Below are 15502 nucleotides of genomic sequence, written 5' to 3'. Positions count from 1 at the left end.
CGATTCGTTTTTAACTTCTTTGAAGTTTGGGAACCTGTGATCTAGAGTTATGCGCTCGGACAATAGTCATGGACTCATATCCTGGAGCAGAACCCCTAGGGATGTTGGATTCTTTCTTGGGTTCCTGAATCTGACTTTTCTAGGGCCCGTTTTCATGAATTTATAGCATGAAAAAACAAAAAATGAGAATCGTCCCGCGTTCCAAGCCCTCTCTGCCCCACCCTTGCGGCTGAGTAGTACAGTTACAGTGTAACATTTTAGTCAGTTTACATTGACAAAGATCACTCAAGTAACTTGCGGTGCAGTTCCACATCGTTTAAGTGGTCCGCAGCAACATTCCCAAATAACTTCGGTGATAGCCGTGTATTTACAGATCACTTAAGTGACCCGCGTCGTATTCACAGGTATGTCTGTGTGAGTATCTCTTTTCCAAGCATACCTTTCCTTTCGTATTTGTTGCAGATTATTTCAAACAAGAAACGCGAAATTTACAAGAAATAAGCAAAATAAGAGTACTTTTCTCTCTTTGGGGGGGGTGCCCGATTCAGCTCGGGGCCCCGGTTGCCCCAGCCTAGCTACGGGTCTGGAACTACGACTCCCACAATTATTATGTTTCATGCAATAATATGCATTAGAAATTTCGTAAAATTATAAATTGATTATCCATGGGAAAGGAAAAAAAAAATTTTCATCTTCATGAAAATCCCAAAAGACGCCATTTTCTTCGTCTTGTTGCTGCTGGAGGAAGCGGAGAAAGAAAAATCGACATGGCCGCTGGGAAAGAATCATCATCATCATCATCACCACCGAGAACTGCATTTTCTTCTTGGAAAGATGAAGAAAATATTCTAGACAAAAAATTCAAAGAAATTACTTGAAAAATTTAAATTTCTAATCTAGGAAAACATTCATGGAAACATCAGCAATACCGATGGGAAAACACACCAATCCTGATAGTTATTTTTCTAATATTATTTGTTGTCATTGCCAACTTGCGCGTGTTAAAAATGAGTGTGTAGAGCTCTTTCATTTATTTTCACAAGTTAGAAAAGTAGAAAGAATCAGCAGCAACGGCCGCCATAGGATTTTTCGTTTCTACGCCATTTCCTGCTAAGCCTCCAGCAGCCATTACTGAAAAGACCTCAGCCAATGACAGTCCCGGATTTCGGAATACTGCGATCCCATTGGTCGTACGGTTATCGACGGCAAGCTGTGTTGAAGAAGATCAAAAAAAAAAAAAAAACATTAAAAAAAAAAAAGTTTCAGCTATTTGTGCTTGCAGCGCCATCTCTCGACGGTTTGTTTGATGACGAATTAAAAAAAAATAAACTATTGATTTTTTTTTTTGTTGTCTCTCATCGCGGTTTTTCATCAATTAAATTAATTATTCAAGATTAATGAAAATATTTTGGAAATCATCTTTTATCAGGATGAAGTTAATCAGCCTCCCAATCAGGGCCGTTTTAAGAGCATCATGGGCCCCCGACAAACCAGTCACGGCCCAGGCTCTGTCCCTCCAGGGATATAAGCCTTTTACCCTTGCGGGTTGGGTCGCGCTGGGGAGTATCTTTTGGTGGCCCGCAGGGGGAACGAACCCATCATGGGCCCCCGGGCCAATTGGATTTTCTGAGGCCCTATCTTGTAAATTCTAGGAAATTTCAACCGGATCGCATTGTTGTGAGGCCATTCTTTTATTGAGGCCCCATGGTGGGCCCATGCGTTAAGACGGCACTGCTCCCAATTAACATATTTGCCATAAAACCACAGTAGAGGAGGTACATGAGATCCTTATATTCCCCTGAGGCCGCTAAACTGCGCCCGTGTGGGCCACGCATTAAGACGGCACTGCCGTAGTAAAAAGTTCGGAAAGTGCTTTCGTTAATACATGACCCCTAGGCATGGGCGGAGATACGGGGGAGCATTTCCCCCCCCCCCTACTCAGCGTCAAAGGTGGAGTCGACTGATCTAATGTATATGCTATATATGAATTGGCATCACCATCATTGCCCCCCAGCAGTCATCATCGTGCCCCTCCCAGAATTCCACGTCTATCTCCGCCTATGCTCTTAGGCTGGCCTCTCACAAGAAGTTGGTAGCATAGGTTTATTATATACTGTCTTTTATTGGGTCCATGTCCTCCCCGATATATTCACAATACCTATAGAAAATTTGGGTTTAGGGATCCCCCCCCCCAATATTTTCGAGCCCCTCCGAATATTTCCAATAATTTCACACATATGGCAGGAGTCCCCGGCTCAAGTTAAGGGCAATAGGTCCCCATCAGGAAAGGGATCCCCCTGCTCAAGAATCGTGAGCAGCCGGGGGAACTACCTAAAACGCGAAGCCTACGCGCGAAACGGCCGCAAAAGAAGTGAGATTTATACTTCTGTATTGCACAAGGAAAAGGTCTAATTCAATTGGTTAATTTTACCGGGGGAATGGAATGATATCTACATTTATATCTTTTAATGTCTGGACGCCATTCAGTTTAAAATAAATCGGGGAAGCCAAGTGCGATAATGTACGATAATGTAATAAAAATGAGTGTAGATAAAATGTGTTTCTCTCTATGATTATAATGAGAATAATTCTGTCAATGAAATTTTAAAAGTTTAAATATTTTGGTGGAGAAAATGGCTTTTACGATGACCCTGTGGACGCCTGGAAATTTATACGAAATTTCCGATTGTTAGGAAAAATTTACGACCTTCGTGGCCGAATTTGCGGAATTTGTGCCCAACCCTTTTTCCAAAGGAAGAGGAAGACTCTCATTTCTCTCTTATTTTGACTACCAAAGAAGAAGAAGAGTTCACCAAGCAAAACTCCCGCTGCTGCTGCCATGTTTTCTTTAATTAAAAAGTGCTTTTCGGAAAGGAGAGTTCGTCGATGGCGTAGAGGGGATAGATAGATCGAGAGAGAGAGAGAGAGAGAGGTTCTGCTCTTCACTTGTGCGAAACTAATCTTCTCTATACGCCATCTACTGAAAATGGAAGAAGGGGGTGGCTAGGGAAAGATAGAAAACACGCCAGCTTCAATTTCGCGTCAAAACTTATAACAACCGAAACAACTATTCCGCTTTTTGAATAATTAATGGGGAGAGGCACCCCCCCCCCCTCTCTTCTTTGCCCGTAACGCCTTTGCATCAGATGTTTTAAAAACGTTTCATACTGTGTGATGGGTATGTGGGGGGAAATGGGGCAAATGATTGGTTAAAAGCCGATGTCGCAAAATACCTACTATTCCCGGATGCTGCTGGTGCTGCTGCTGATGAATATCGACTAATGCTATTGTAGCGAAATGTTTCCGACTCGGAATTTGAGTTCTCCCTCTACCGATATTTAACCGAAATTATTAGACTGGAAGCATTTTTCTCCGATATGAACGCTTTTAATAATTTTCCGACTTGATGAATATTCATGATACGATGCTCTTTGGAAAGCTTCTGAACGAAATAATTCATACCGTTGTACAGCTGTATGAATCGGAACTCACTTTGGAGGGACTTTCAACACCTCCCCCCTCCCCTATTCTGTTCCTGTTGAGTTTGAATCCGGGATCGATTTGTTTCGTACTAACATCCAGGCAAAATTAAATAAAATTATGTTCCGTAAACGCAGTCGATGCATGTTAATGACTGTTGAATCAGACGCGTATTTATAGGGGGAAGGGGCGTGGGTTTGACGGGCTAGTCAAAAACCCAGGGCGGAAAAATTTCAGGAATGAATAGGCAATGAAATTAGGGTAGAATGGGAGAAGGGAGGCAAATCATATATCCGTCTCTGCCTAAAGAGCGAGAGGTTAGGTCAGGGAGTGACAAGAGTGGCCTAAAGAGTGTGCAAGCGTGTGAGGAACCTAGAGGTGGAGGGATTGGATTAGTGTGTGACCGAAAGTGTGATCTGCAGAGTATGCAAGCGTGAAAGTGGTTAATAGAGTGACTCAGGGCACGAGAGATCAAGTCAATGATTGCCGAAAGAGTTACCTCAGGAGTGTGTGAGTATGATAGTGATAAAACAATGTGCAAGCATGTGAATGACAAAAAGGGGGCATTAGTTCAGTGAGTGACCTAGAGAGTGTACAAGCAAGTGAGTGACCGAAAGAGTGACCTAGAGCGATGATGATTAAATCAGTGAGTGATGAAAAGAGTGACCCCGAAAGAGTGTGTGAATAAAAAAAAAAGGGAGCAATTCAGTGAGTGATGTGACCTAGAGTGTGTGTGTGCAAGTATTGAAAATGAACAAAACAGTGACCTACAGAGAGAGGAGGTTCAAATTTTCGCTTGGGAAATGTATTATCCCCAAGCGGCACCTATCATAGCACCTGATCCCATCATCATGGATTTCTTCTACGCACCCGAGAAGCAGCACCCCCATGCATCAAGACGGCCAGGCGCAATTTTTTAAAATGTCATAGGCAATCTCTTCCTGCAATTGAGAAATAAACAAAATGGATGAAACAACACTCAATGCCTGAAAAAATTAATAATTCATAAATACCCCCCCCCCCCCATTAAAAAGCACGGTTAAAGCTCCCTTGTAAAAATGTATATATTGTAAAGGCGGTTCTGTTTTGGCAGAAAACAATTGCTGTTAGTTGTTGGTGTAGTGGTACGATCTCTTGCAAACATATGAAAGGGACAAAGCCGAAGATACGTGTGTATGCGTCCTCATGTCTAAGTTTGGGGGGGTTACCCCAGTTCAACACTGTCTCTCACATCTTGAGTATGTAAATAATAAATAATATCGTTACCCTGAAACTTCTGCTGCCACCTATCAAGTAGAAAATACAACTTCGATTGAAATTGGTGACTTATTTTCGACTAATGAATGACTGGAACAGTATCCTTATCGTCACGCCCCAGAATTTCATGTCTACCTTCGCCCATGCATTCAATACAGATATTAATTTGATAACAACGGGTCTACAGTGGTAGGAAAAAACTCGCTGCTCACCGTGGGCCCCACATTCACGAGCCCGTAGATTGAGATCTTTGATGGGCCCTCTCTATGGCGAATTTATTTATAGTGAAAAAAAAACAAAAATAATAACATTTGTCTCGGGCCCTGCCAACCTTACCTTTTATAGAGGGGGGGGGGGTCATTTAAACCATTTAGGATGTTACATTTCGTACTCAGGAGATGATCACCGACAATCAGTTGAGCATCCCATAATCAAATATGATTGGCATCATAATTATTTCAGTTAAAGCATACATCGAAGTTCTTGCACTTGTGATTTTCTCCTCTGGTGATGGTCATAATCAGTGCTCTTGATTTGCTCAGTGCGTCATCAGTGCTCTTGCATCCGAATAAGCTGACAGGGCTCCAACCTCGTGCCATTTCGTCAATTTTGAGGCATCTTAAGAACATCATGGGCAATGTCTCAACATTCAGCAAGATACCCGTTTTTAGTTCTTTGGGCGGGCTGCAGACATTTCACAGCCCTTTGTATAGTGAATTTATAGGGTGAATAAATAAAAAATTATAATAATCATCCCGTGCAAATTATAATCAGAGAGCCCCCTCCCCCTTCCCCATCCTTCCCTATCTGACTGAAATTCACAGCCTCCCAGGTCACATTCTTCATTTCGAAAATCACACTCGCAGGTGTTACAAGGCCGTTCCATGAGAATAATAAGGGTCTGGGAGAATCCATTTTTCTGAGATCGCGCATCTGGTTAGACATGCCTGAGTACCAATTTTCATGCTTACTCCGGAAATGTTTAGGGCGAAAACAAACATCTCTTTTTCATGCCCTGAACTCAAGGGCGTAGCGAGGGGGGGGGGCGTAGCAAGTCTCCCCCCCCCCCCGAAATGTGAGAAAATGACCGAAAAAAGGGAAAAAGATGGCCAAATCCATTGTTCTGTCACTTTGGTCCCCCCCCCCCGAAATGAAAGTGGTCCCCCCACGAACGAAATTTCTGGATACGCCCCTGCCTGAACTTGAATCCCTCAGGTGGATCCACGCGTGAAGAGGCGTTGAGTTGAAACCACTGCGTTAAAACAGCACCGAGTCCCAGGGCCGTAACTAGGCTGGGGCAACCGAGGACTCGAGCTGAACTGAATTGGGGCCCTCAGAAAATATGCGCTCATTTTTGCATAATAATAACCCTTTCAAGGGGGCTCAAAAAAAAAACACGTCTGCCCTTGTACTATGGAAGGAAGAATGAAATTATTTACGCACCCTCTGATCCGGTGCCCAAAGCATCAGCCTCCATACATGCTATTTTCTCCTCTTCCTCATCCCTCCATCCTAGTTGTGGCCTTGCCGAGCCCTCTCTCGACCACTGAGCTATAAGTAAAGTTTACTTATAGCTCAGTGCTCTCGACTCAAATTCCGTGTTTAAAAGGAAACCTGTTAAAGCAGTTCGTTTATATTCCCACAGATGGCAGACCATTACAAAACCTATGGATTTCTACTCGTCTTTCTTTATGACAATAAATATGTAAAAATTTCTCACTCGAAAATAATTAATCTAATCTGGTGAAAAAAATTCAGAAACAATTTTTTTTTTCATTTATTTCAATTTTTCAAACAAAATTTATTCACGTTCTCAAACGCAAACGTCTAATCAAAACACTTTTTGTTTAAAAACTTGGACACTTTTGGGTAAGAAAATGACTGTGATTGGCTAAATTATTCCAACACGCGGCCGTGCGACGTCACTTCGATCCCTGGCGCCTCCTTTATTTCTCCGGTTGAACTGATGCTATTGTTTACATCCATCGAGCTGGTGCCGCGAAATCGATTTCACTTGTTATTTATGTGATGTGTGTATTTTATTTCAGTTATGGAGATGCATTCATTAATCGATAAAGAAGTACAACTGAGGTGAGGGGGAAAAACACAATGGCTGTCATTTACTCATCAATGATTTCATATTAATAAGGCTATGATAAGAGCTATGGGGATAAAATTACGCGTAAGCATGGACATAGGCGCTAGAACCGGGGGCTGAGGCTATTTGAGGCTCCCCCCAATAAATTAGAGGGGGGAGGGAATAAGCCCCCCTTATAGTCAATAAATATTCAATGCAACGCGCTACCTCCTCCCCTCTTCCGCATATGGGTTGATTGAGTCCCGTTTTTGCGGGACAACTGACAACAAACATTCAGCCCCTCAATGTTTTCTTCATGTCAGCGTCTCTGAGCATGGAAAAATTGATGTGCTTACATGTTAATTATCACTGATTTCAATGGGCTCTCCCGTAGACAAGACAGTGGGCCCGAGGCTCATCGTCTCTGTATTAGAGCTTTGCTAAAATCTCTCGCACTACACTCAAAACTGAGAAACGACAACATAAATTGCATTTGAAACTTAGAAAAAATGTTTGACTTTTTACATATGCGTAAACTTGTATAGGGCCTATGGGCCTCAGAGCTGAGGCCTCACTCTACACAAAAATAAACCTGATAATGCAGGTGTATTTCGGGCTTGATTTCTGCATTATTTACTCAGGGGCCTGAAAAGATGGGAGAGGGAGGCAGTGCTTTCTTACCCTATGGGCCCCAGGTTCACAGCAGGGCTATGTTTCGCTTGTCGCCTTGGTACAGTGGGCGTTTGTTTGGATTAGGTGTGTGACGTCACTGCTGTACGTCACTTGTAAACTAAAGCGGGAGTTTGAAATACTGGGGTAGCCAATGACCATTAACCAGTTCCATCAGGATGATAATGCCAGCTGGTACTATTTCATGAAGCAGCCCTTATTATACAGGCCAGAGTTCATAGAAGGTGCTGATTATTAAGAGATCCATTATCATGTTTTCGGGGGTAAATATTTGAACTGGCAGAAACTTAATTTCCCCCAGAGAAGGGAGGGGGGGGCTCTGAACATCACTTGCCCAAGAGAAACACCCCCCCCCCCCCCAATGATGTGAAAGATGGTCTTGGGAAAGACCCTAATCCCATAGGCAGAGATAGACTTGAATGTCTGGGAGAGGGGGGGGGGGACCCATGATGATGTAAATTTATACGTACGCATATGCATTAGATCAGTTGGCTCCAACTTTGATGCTGGTGAAAGGGGCAATCTCCCTGCCCATGCCAATTCAAACAACATGCTTTCATTGACCAACCTCAGAGTCTTTTATACTTATTTGTCTCACTAAATCATGCATATCCTGTGTGGAATTTATAACGAATCAGGAAAGTTTGCCCCAGAATTAGTTTATGCTTGCTTCATGTTATACTGGTGTTGTCTTATATGTTTTGAAGCAAAAATTTGGGATGCCTGAATTTTCATGATTTAAATATCGTGTTAAATGCAACTTGCACAGGAGGCCCCACCCCAGGATCGTAGCATGCCTGGGGCAGACTTTTTCGTTGCCCCCCCCCCCCCGAAAGAATTATTATATGGTTTGAGGTCCTAGGACAGTGCCCTGATTGCCCTAGCCTAGTTATAGCCCTGCCCCACCCGGGGGCTTCAGGTGCATAGAGTATTGAGTATCAGGTAGAATGTGACTTATTCATCCTGTCATAAAAATAAAAATTACGTTCTTGGTGCTTTCCTCCTTCCCCCCCCCACACTGCTAGCCACTCCCATGAGGACTGTCTTAAAAGCATCATAGGCCCCCCTACCCCTTAGCAAATAGATTTTTTCAGAAGCCCTTCCCCCTCCCTCCTCAGAAATATCTACCTACTGTTTTGCATACGTCCACTTGGGACCCCTGGTCTTAATTCTTGTTCCCAGGTAGACTTGTGCCTTAAGATAGCATTGAATCTGTTGATCTACAGCTGCTATACCAAATGACCCATTCCAACACCCTTCCAAGAGGCGATATCATGTTTTGTATCTCGTAGCTAGGCCACTCTCACAAGATCTCATATTGTATGTTCTCTCTTTTGACCAGCGTTTTGCTTTTGCCCAAGCAGCAGCAGTATGATAGACTTAGTGGGGGAAACACTGGGGCTAATCAAGCACCTTGTATTCTAGGAGAGGTGGTATAAAATGTACAAAGCTCAAAATATGCCAATCAAAACACTATTTTGTTCCAAGGCGAATATAGCCCCTTCAGTGAAATTCTATATTGGCCTTGAAACAGCTGTATGTCGTCTCAAATTCTATATCAGATTTCAGCTTTGTACATTAGGTACTACTTCTATTCTTAGGTCGCCTCCAAATGCTTACTTTTGCCCAGGGTCCCTCGTCAAGTAGTAGTCTTGCCCTGGGTACATGGCATTAAAACCAGTGACCATCATATTTTTATTTTGAGCTGTTTACATATTTGTAGTTCATTCAAGATGATATTATTTGTGTTTTCTTCCCGCCAGGGTGAGTTCGGTGCTCAACAGGAATGCGAAGCAGTACGGCAAACAGTATGTGCTTGATGGAAACGAAGAGACATGTTGGAACTCAGATCAGGTAAAATATTCAGGTAAAAATGTTTCCGAGACATTTTTGTTTTCTTTGTGATCATAACATGACTGTAAAGCAAAGGTTTTTAAAGTGTGCAGCTTACACTTGTTGAAGCTTGACAGGACATTTGCTAAACACTGTTGAGTGTATCACATTAAAAAAAGAATATTAATGCAAGTTTATGCATAGTTGATAGCACGAGAATCAGACTTTTTCCCCTATGCTTTAAAAAACCATTAAAAGTAAATGTTGGAATAATATCATTTTCCCCCTTTCCCACATCTGTATGATTATATTTTTTCCGTATACACAATTTCAGACCCCTAGTGTATTTTTTAAAGCCACGAAGAAAGGAAAGGGCACCCTGATCCCCCCCCCCCACCTGAATGATGATTTCTCTTGTTTAGGAACTTTGCTCCCCCTGGCGCCATATTATAAGGGTTATCTCATGACTCGCCAGAGTCAGTACCATCTGACATCCTCACCTTGACGGAACTGGTTAATTGTCGTTGGCTACCCTGGTATTTCTAGGTTGTGCTTTAGTTGAAAAAGTATTAGAGCAGTGACGTCACAGAGATCATGCCAACTTAGTCAAAAAGGCAAGAGCAACTCCAAAGGGATGAGACAGCTCTTACTATATAGCCCTGCCTTCATCGCTATTTTGTATTTTCGCTTCTTTTTCACTGAGTTAAGTATCTTTCATCGGACCGATATGTTTCTCTCGTCTTTTTTTCTTCCTCCCAATTGTCCGTGGTAAAACCCTTAATTAAAAAATTGCAACCAATACCCACAATTCCCATTATTTTTTCATTTCCCAAATTTTTCCATGATAATAATCTTATTGGGTGACTCTCTCTTACCATTAAGGTAAATGCTGACTAGAGCAATGGAGCAATGGGGGTGAATTACGACTGGCAAAAGTGACTCTGGTGAGAATGGTGACTAAGCAACGGAAGCACAGGTGGATTATGACTGAGAGGACTTGGATGAGTAAGCAAGAGATCCCATGGGTAAATCAAAACTAGGGCAAAGGAACCTTATGTGACCAGACAAGAGAGGTCTATAGTTAGATTATGAATAGGGCAAGGATGTGTAGGCAAGACAGCCTTGGGTAAATTATGACTAGGGCAAGAGAGCTTTTGGATAAGTGGGCACGAGAGTCACAGATAAAATATCCCTAGGATGAGATTAAACCCGTGAGCTATGGGAGAGATTATGACTAAGACATGGGAGCTTCGGTTGAACAGGCAAGATAGCCACATGTAAAATACAGTTTAATCCCATTATAACGAACTCCAAGAAACCGGAGAAATCACTTCGTTATAATGAAATTCCGTTTCAAAGGAATTTCAGGTTGTTTGCATTGTTCCTATGTATACTTATTTGAGGAATTAGAAAAATGTTAGTTAAAACGAGATTTTTGCTATAATAGTATTCGTTAAAACAGGATTCGACTGTATAACTAGGGTAAGGGAGGGGCATAAAAAATTATCAATAGGCAAAACAGCTACGACTAAATTATAACTGGAGAAAGGGAGCCTTGAATGAGTAGGCAAGAGAGACATGGGTAAATGATGACTAGGCTAGGGAGCCTTGTGGATAACTGGAAAAGAGGGGCGCTTGGATGAATATACAAGAGAACCACAGGTAAAAAAAAAAACTATGGGCAAGAGAGCCACATTAAAATTATGAGTAAGAAAGACAGCCGCAGGTAAATTAATTATGACTATGGCAAAAGGGAAGACTTTGGAAAATTATCACGGAGACAACAGGCAAGGGAGCTATGGTTGCGGAAAGTTAGAGAACCACTACTGTGAAGTAAAGAATTGAGAGTACCAAAGTTTTTAAGCATTTAATGAATTGCTGTTGATTATTATATTTATGATGATGATATTCCCCAGAATTTTCTGGGAGCCAGGTGAATGGGAACCTGCATTACCTCCTCACCCTGCATATGTACTTCAAAAATATGGTGGTGGGGGGGGAGGGATCCCAACCTAATTCAATTGGTAGTAATTTATCCTAGAAAGTTGGTAGTTGAGAAACTTGGAAAATGAGATATAGGCCTATGCTAATTAGTAACCAGTGTTAAAAAGACGCATTAATGTATTTACATACATTTTTTTATTTTCAAGTAAATACACTTTTATGTATTTCAATTTCAGGGTAGTCCACAATGGATACAGTTGAAGTTTCCGAAACCAGTGGTTCCTCGAGAACTGCATATCCAATTTCAAGGTGGCTTCGTTGGGAAAAAGTGCCATATAGAGTGTGAGGATGTAGAAGGGCCATCCATTAGATCCGATATATACCCAGAAGACACAAATAAATTACAAATATCCTTCTTATTTTTTAATCATTGGATTTAACCGAAGAATCTAATTTAACTGAATTTTTCTATGTACGAAGGCTGTTCGGTAAAGAATGAGACTGATTTTTGTATTGGATCATATTTCCATGGGGGGGGGGGGTTTATAAACTTTAATATAGGATCAGCATGTTGATCCAATAAATGGGATCATAATATGGTCATTCTTGAGCAGAACTGATTGCAAAAGGTGGGGGGTGGGGGTGGTCATCATTTTTATTTTGCCTCAACCAAAACTGATGTTCTTCAGTGATGATCCATTGCCTCTGCAACAACTTTTTGATGTGTTGAGAAATTTTTGGAGTGAAATCAATCAATCAAGAAGGGGTAGACCAATCACACCTTTAACTGCTGTTACATAGACTCTTTGAAATTGTATCTGAAAAACATGGCTCGGGGTCCTTTATACCCCATGCCAGCGGTTCTCAACCTTTTTGACTCGCGGAGCTCTTACAAGTAAAAACTTCTATGGCGGAGGCCAATTTTTTAATTATTGATACAAAGTTAGTGATTTATTTTTACTATTTAAAAATATTTATAATTTTTTTCTTTAAACTTTACTGTTTTTTTTATTTTCCTCTGCCTTCCATGGAGCCCCTAGAGAGCACACAAGGAGCCCCAAGGGCTCCGCTGAGCACCGGTTGAGAACTGCTGCCCCATGCCAAGGTCCCTCTCCAATTTTATTATATAGTCTCACTATAGGCAGAAATAGACTTCAAAGGCTGGTGGGGGGGGGGGGAGAGGCAGGTATTGACGCTGAGAGCATGCTCCCAAGTTTCCCCTCCTAAAAGCTTTGCCCATGAGTCTCACACTTTCGTGTGTATATTTATACTGGTACTTGTTTCTTTGAATCTCATATTTGAGTGCATATTGTCAAAGGGTCTGCTGGCACCCTATAATATTCCCCTCCCCCATTTCGAACTCCTTGTTCAACCAGATAATTTTTGCATATTTCTGACTTTGCACACACTTTTCGAAATTATATCTGAATGCATCTATATGAAATGGGGATCCTTTTGGTTCCATGATAGGGACCCCCTAATTTTTTTTCTCTCTCTGAAACTCAGAATTTTCTCCATCACAACGTCTCTGAGAGTGGCATCCTGGTCGTGCTCAATCTTTTCTCTTGTTATAGAAACCAACAGCCATCGCTCATGAAGACTTTTGCAACTGTCTGGCGCTATAAAGATTTCAGTGGATTGTGTTTTATGCGGGTGGCATACTGGTAAAAAACCATATATGTTAGAAGCTCCAATTCTGTTTCGTGTTGGTTGGTGATGAATGATGTGATGGTGATGTTGAATGATGTGATGGTGATGTTGAATGATGTGATGGTGATGTTGAATGATGTGATGGTGATGTTGAATGATGTGATGGTGATGTTGAATGATGTGATGGTGATGTTGAATGATGTGATGGTGATGTTGAATGATGTGATGGTGATGTTGAATGATCTGACTTCATTTTCGAATGAGAATCAACGTATAAGTATTATTTATTTACAAACGAATTAACAAGACGACACACGGGGCTATGTGTGCAGGATCGACTCTCTTGTCACTGGCATGTCATGCTACTATGCAGATGCGGATGAAGAGTGTGCAGCGCCATCTCTTGACATATATAACATAATTTACAATTAGTGAGTCTATATCTGAAAAAAAAAAGAGGAAAACTTAATTTTTCTTCTTGGCGTCTCTTTTGTGGTGATGCACAGCCTTACAAGGTAAATGTTTTGATACAATTTTAAGTGAAAAATGAAGTTGAATATGTGTCTCACCCCTTTGACATCTCTGATCTGACTCCCCCACTACTATCATGCACTACTATCATGCCTTTTTTATCCTCTGACGAAGGAAGACGTTTTTCCAGCTCCACAGCATTAGAGATGATAATCATTGTAAAAATCTAGAAAAGAAAATCTTTCTCATTCTTTATTGCCTACTTTCATATCAAAGATTAAATTTTTTTCATGTAATTTCGTCACTTGCATTTTAGCAGATTTTGACAAATTTTTTGAGAATTTGAGTCTCAAATCACTGAATCTGTCTCGATGAACTTGATATTATGATTGATGCGCAGGGCTCCCACTTGTCCTGCTTTTTGGTAAAATGACCTACTTTCTCGGTTTTGTCGTACTTTTCCTACTTTTTTTACCAAAACTTGTCAACAAAATTTATATAATTGATTTTAATTTAGGAGGGAATCATCAAAATAATGTGAAATAATACAAATGTTGTAGATTGCAATTAATGATTCTTCCAAAGTAGAAATTGTATCATTTTTAATGTTATTTGGGGGGAGGGGGGTGGCCATTGGTGGTATGTGGACCATTTGGTGGTGTATTAATGTTTCATTTGCTTAGTTTGAGGATTCAATGGGAGTTAGTGATTGAAAACTTCTGCCTAGTTGAAAAAAACCGCAATTTTGTAGGTTCCTGTGTGTATATAAAAAAGAACATTCTTAAAAACCAGTTGTTGCTTCATGGTCTTGGACAGTAACTAACATTCATCATTCAAAATTATGGTGCACATTTTGTGTGTAGGTGACACATAATCTAAAGGTAGATGATGAACTCGCATTTGCAAGCGTAGATTGTGTAAAAAATTTTGGTGGAGCACTTTTAACATTTTGTATGATAGTTTGGTCTATTGGTCGCCAAACACTGTTAGTGTTTGTGTGAAATTTTCTTTAAAGGGTACAATTTAGCTTTCTGTTTCTGCGTTAGACAGGTTCCGTTTAATCCAGGTTTTTTAATGTGTATTTTGGTATCAAAATCACAGGACACAATTTTTTTCAGTTGAAGACAGGTTTCCGCTTAATGCAGGCGCCGTTAAAGACAGGTTTTACTGTACTCTACTAACTGATGAAGAGTGTATATGTTACGAAATGTCTCAAGTCTGGGCACTTAAAAATAGTCAACCGTACTTTGGACATTAGCAAAGTCATACATTCTTTTTTGATCACTTTAGTCAGTATGTTGATAATGATAAAGCTGGTACTGATAGAAATACAATGATTATTCCAAAGTTTTCTTTTCTTAACATGTTTCCAAGTATTCGCTTTCCAAGCCAAAGAAACGAGTGCCTTACGAATCGTTTTCGAGACGAGTACAGATTTCTTCGGCCGAGTCACTGTCTATAAATTGGATATTGTTGGATCATATGCTCAATAAAATTGTTGTTTTTTTCTATTATTATTTCTGTTTTTGGGTTGCATAACCTTGTGTTGTCTTAGAAATACAGTAGGTGATTGAATGATGACCAAGTGATTGAATGATCGTCATTCAATCACTTGGTCATTCACACAGTCATTGATACATTCAGGGCCGGTGAAATGTTCCGGGGACGAAACGTCGGGGGCGAAATTCTTGGATCCCGATGAGAGTCGGGCATTTTGGTCTGGAACTCAGTAATCAGTTTCATCACTGAACTGCTCGACCTTGCTAAAACATTGAAATTCATGCCAAGTTTTAAAGGGTGCTAGTTTTTGACTCCTGGGGTCCAATGAATGAATGAACGCCAGGACTTCGACACAGCGTCCGAGTGGCGCCGTGGTAAGTTGCTCGTCTTCCACTGTGAATGTTGCTATCAAGGTCCATGGGTTCGAATCCGGGCATAGAACGTTAGAAGCAAGTCCTTTACCTACCGAACCCTGGGTGACCGCCGATGGATGGAGTTTTCATTTCCCACCCAACTCTTCTGGTTGGAAATTGCCGTATGGCGATATGTGACCGGAGTTGGTGTGCGGTAAAGTAGTATTATTTTGTGTGCCACTGGGAC

At 41.2% G+C, this 15502-nt stretch overlaps 1 protein-coding gene across 1 annotated transcript; it reads left to right on the top strand.

Moving 5' to 3' along the window:
- The first annotated feature begins 6692 nt into the window (after window positions 1-6692).
- LOC149088749 (nuclear receptor 2C2-associated protein) lies at window positions 6693-14919 on the top strand. Its single transcript, XM_089249706.1, has 4 exons — window positions 6693-6828; window positions 9268-9358; window positions 11518-11688; window positions 14776-14919. The coding sequence occupies exons 1-4, from the start codon at window positions 6788-6790 to the stop codon at window positions 14893-14895; spliced, it is 423 nt and encodes a 140-aa protein (XP_089105832.1). The 5' UTR covers window positions 6693-6787; the 3' UTR covers window positions 14896-14919.
- The last annotated feature ends 583 nt before the right edge of the window (window positions 14920-15502 follow it).

Source organism: Pholcus phalangioides, unplaced genomic scaffold (genome assembly GCF_987345545.1).
Source record: "Pholcus phalangioides strain wild (caught in Gottingen) unplaced genomic scaffold, Ppha-v1.0 ptg000003l_1, whole genome shotgun sequence".
NCBI lineage: Eukaryota > Metazoa > Arthropoda > Arachnida > Araneae > Pholcidae > Pholcus > Pholcus phalangioides.
This window is presented reverse-complemented; position numbering and strand designations above follow the sequence as displayed.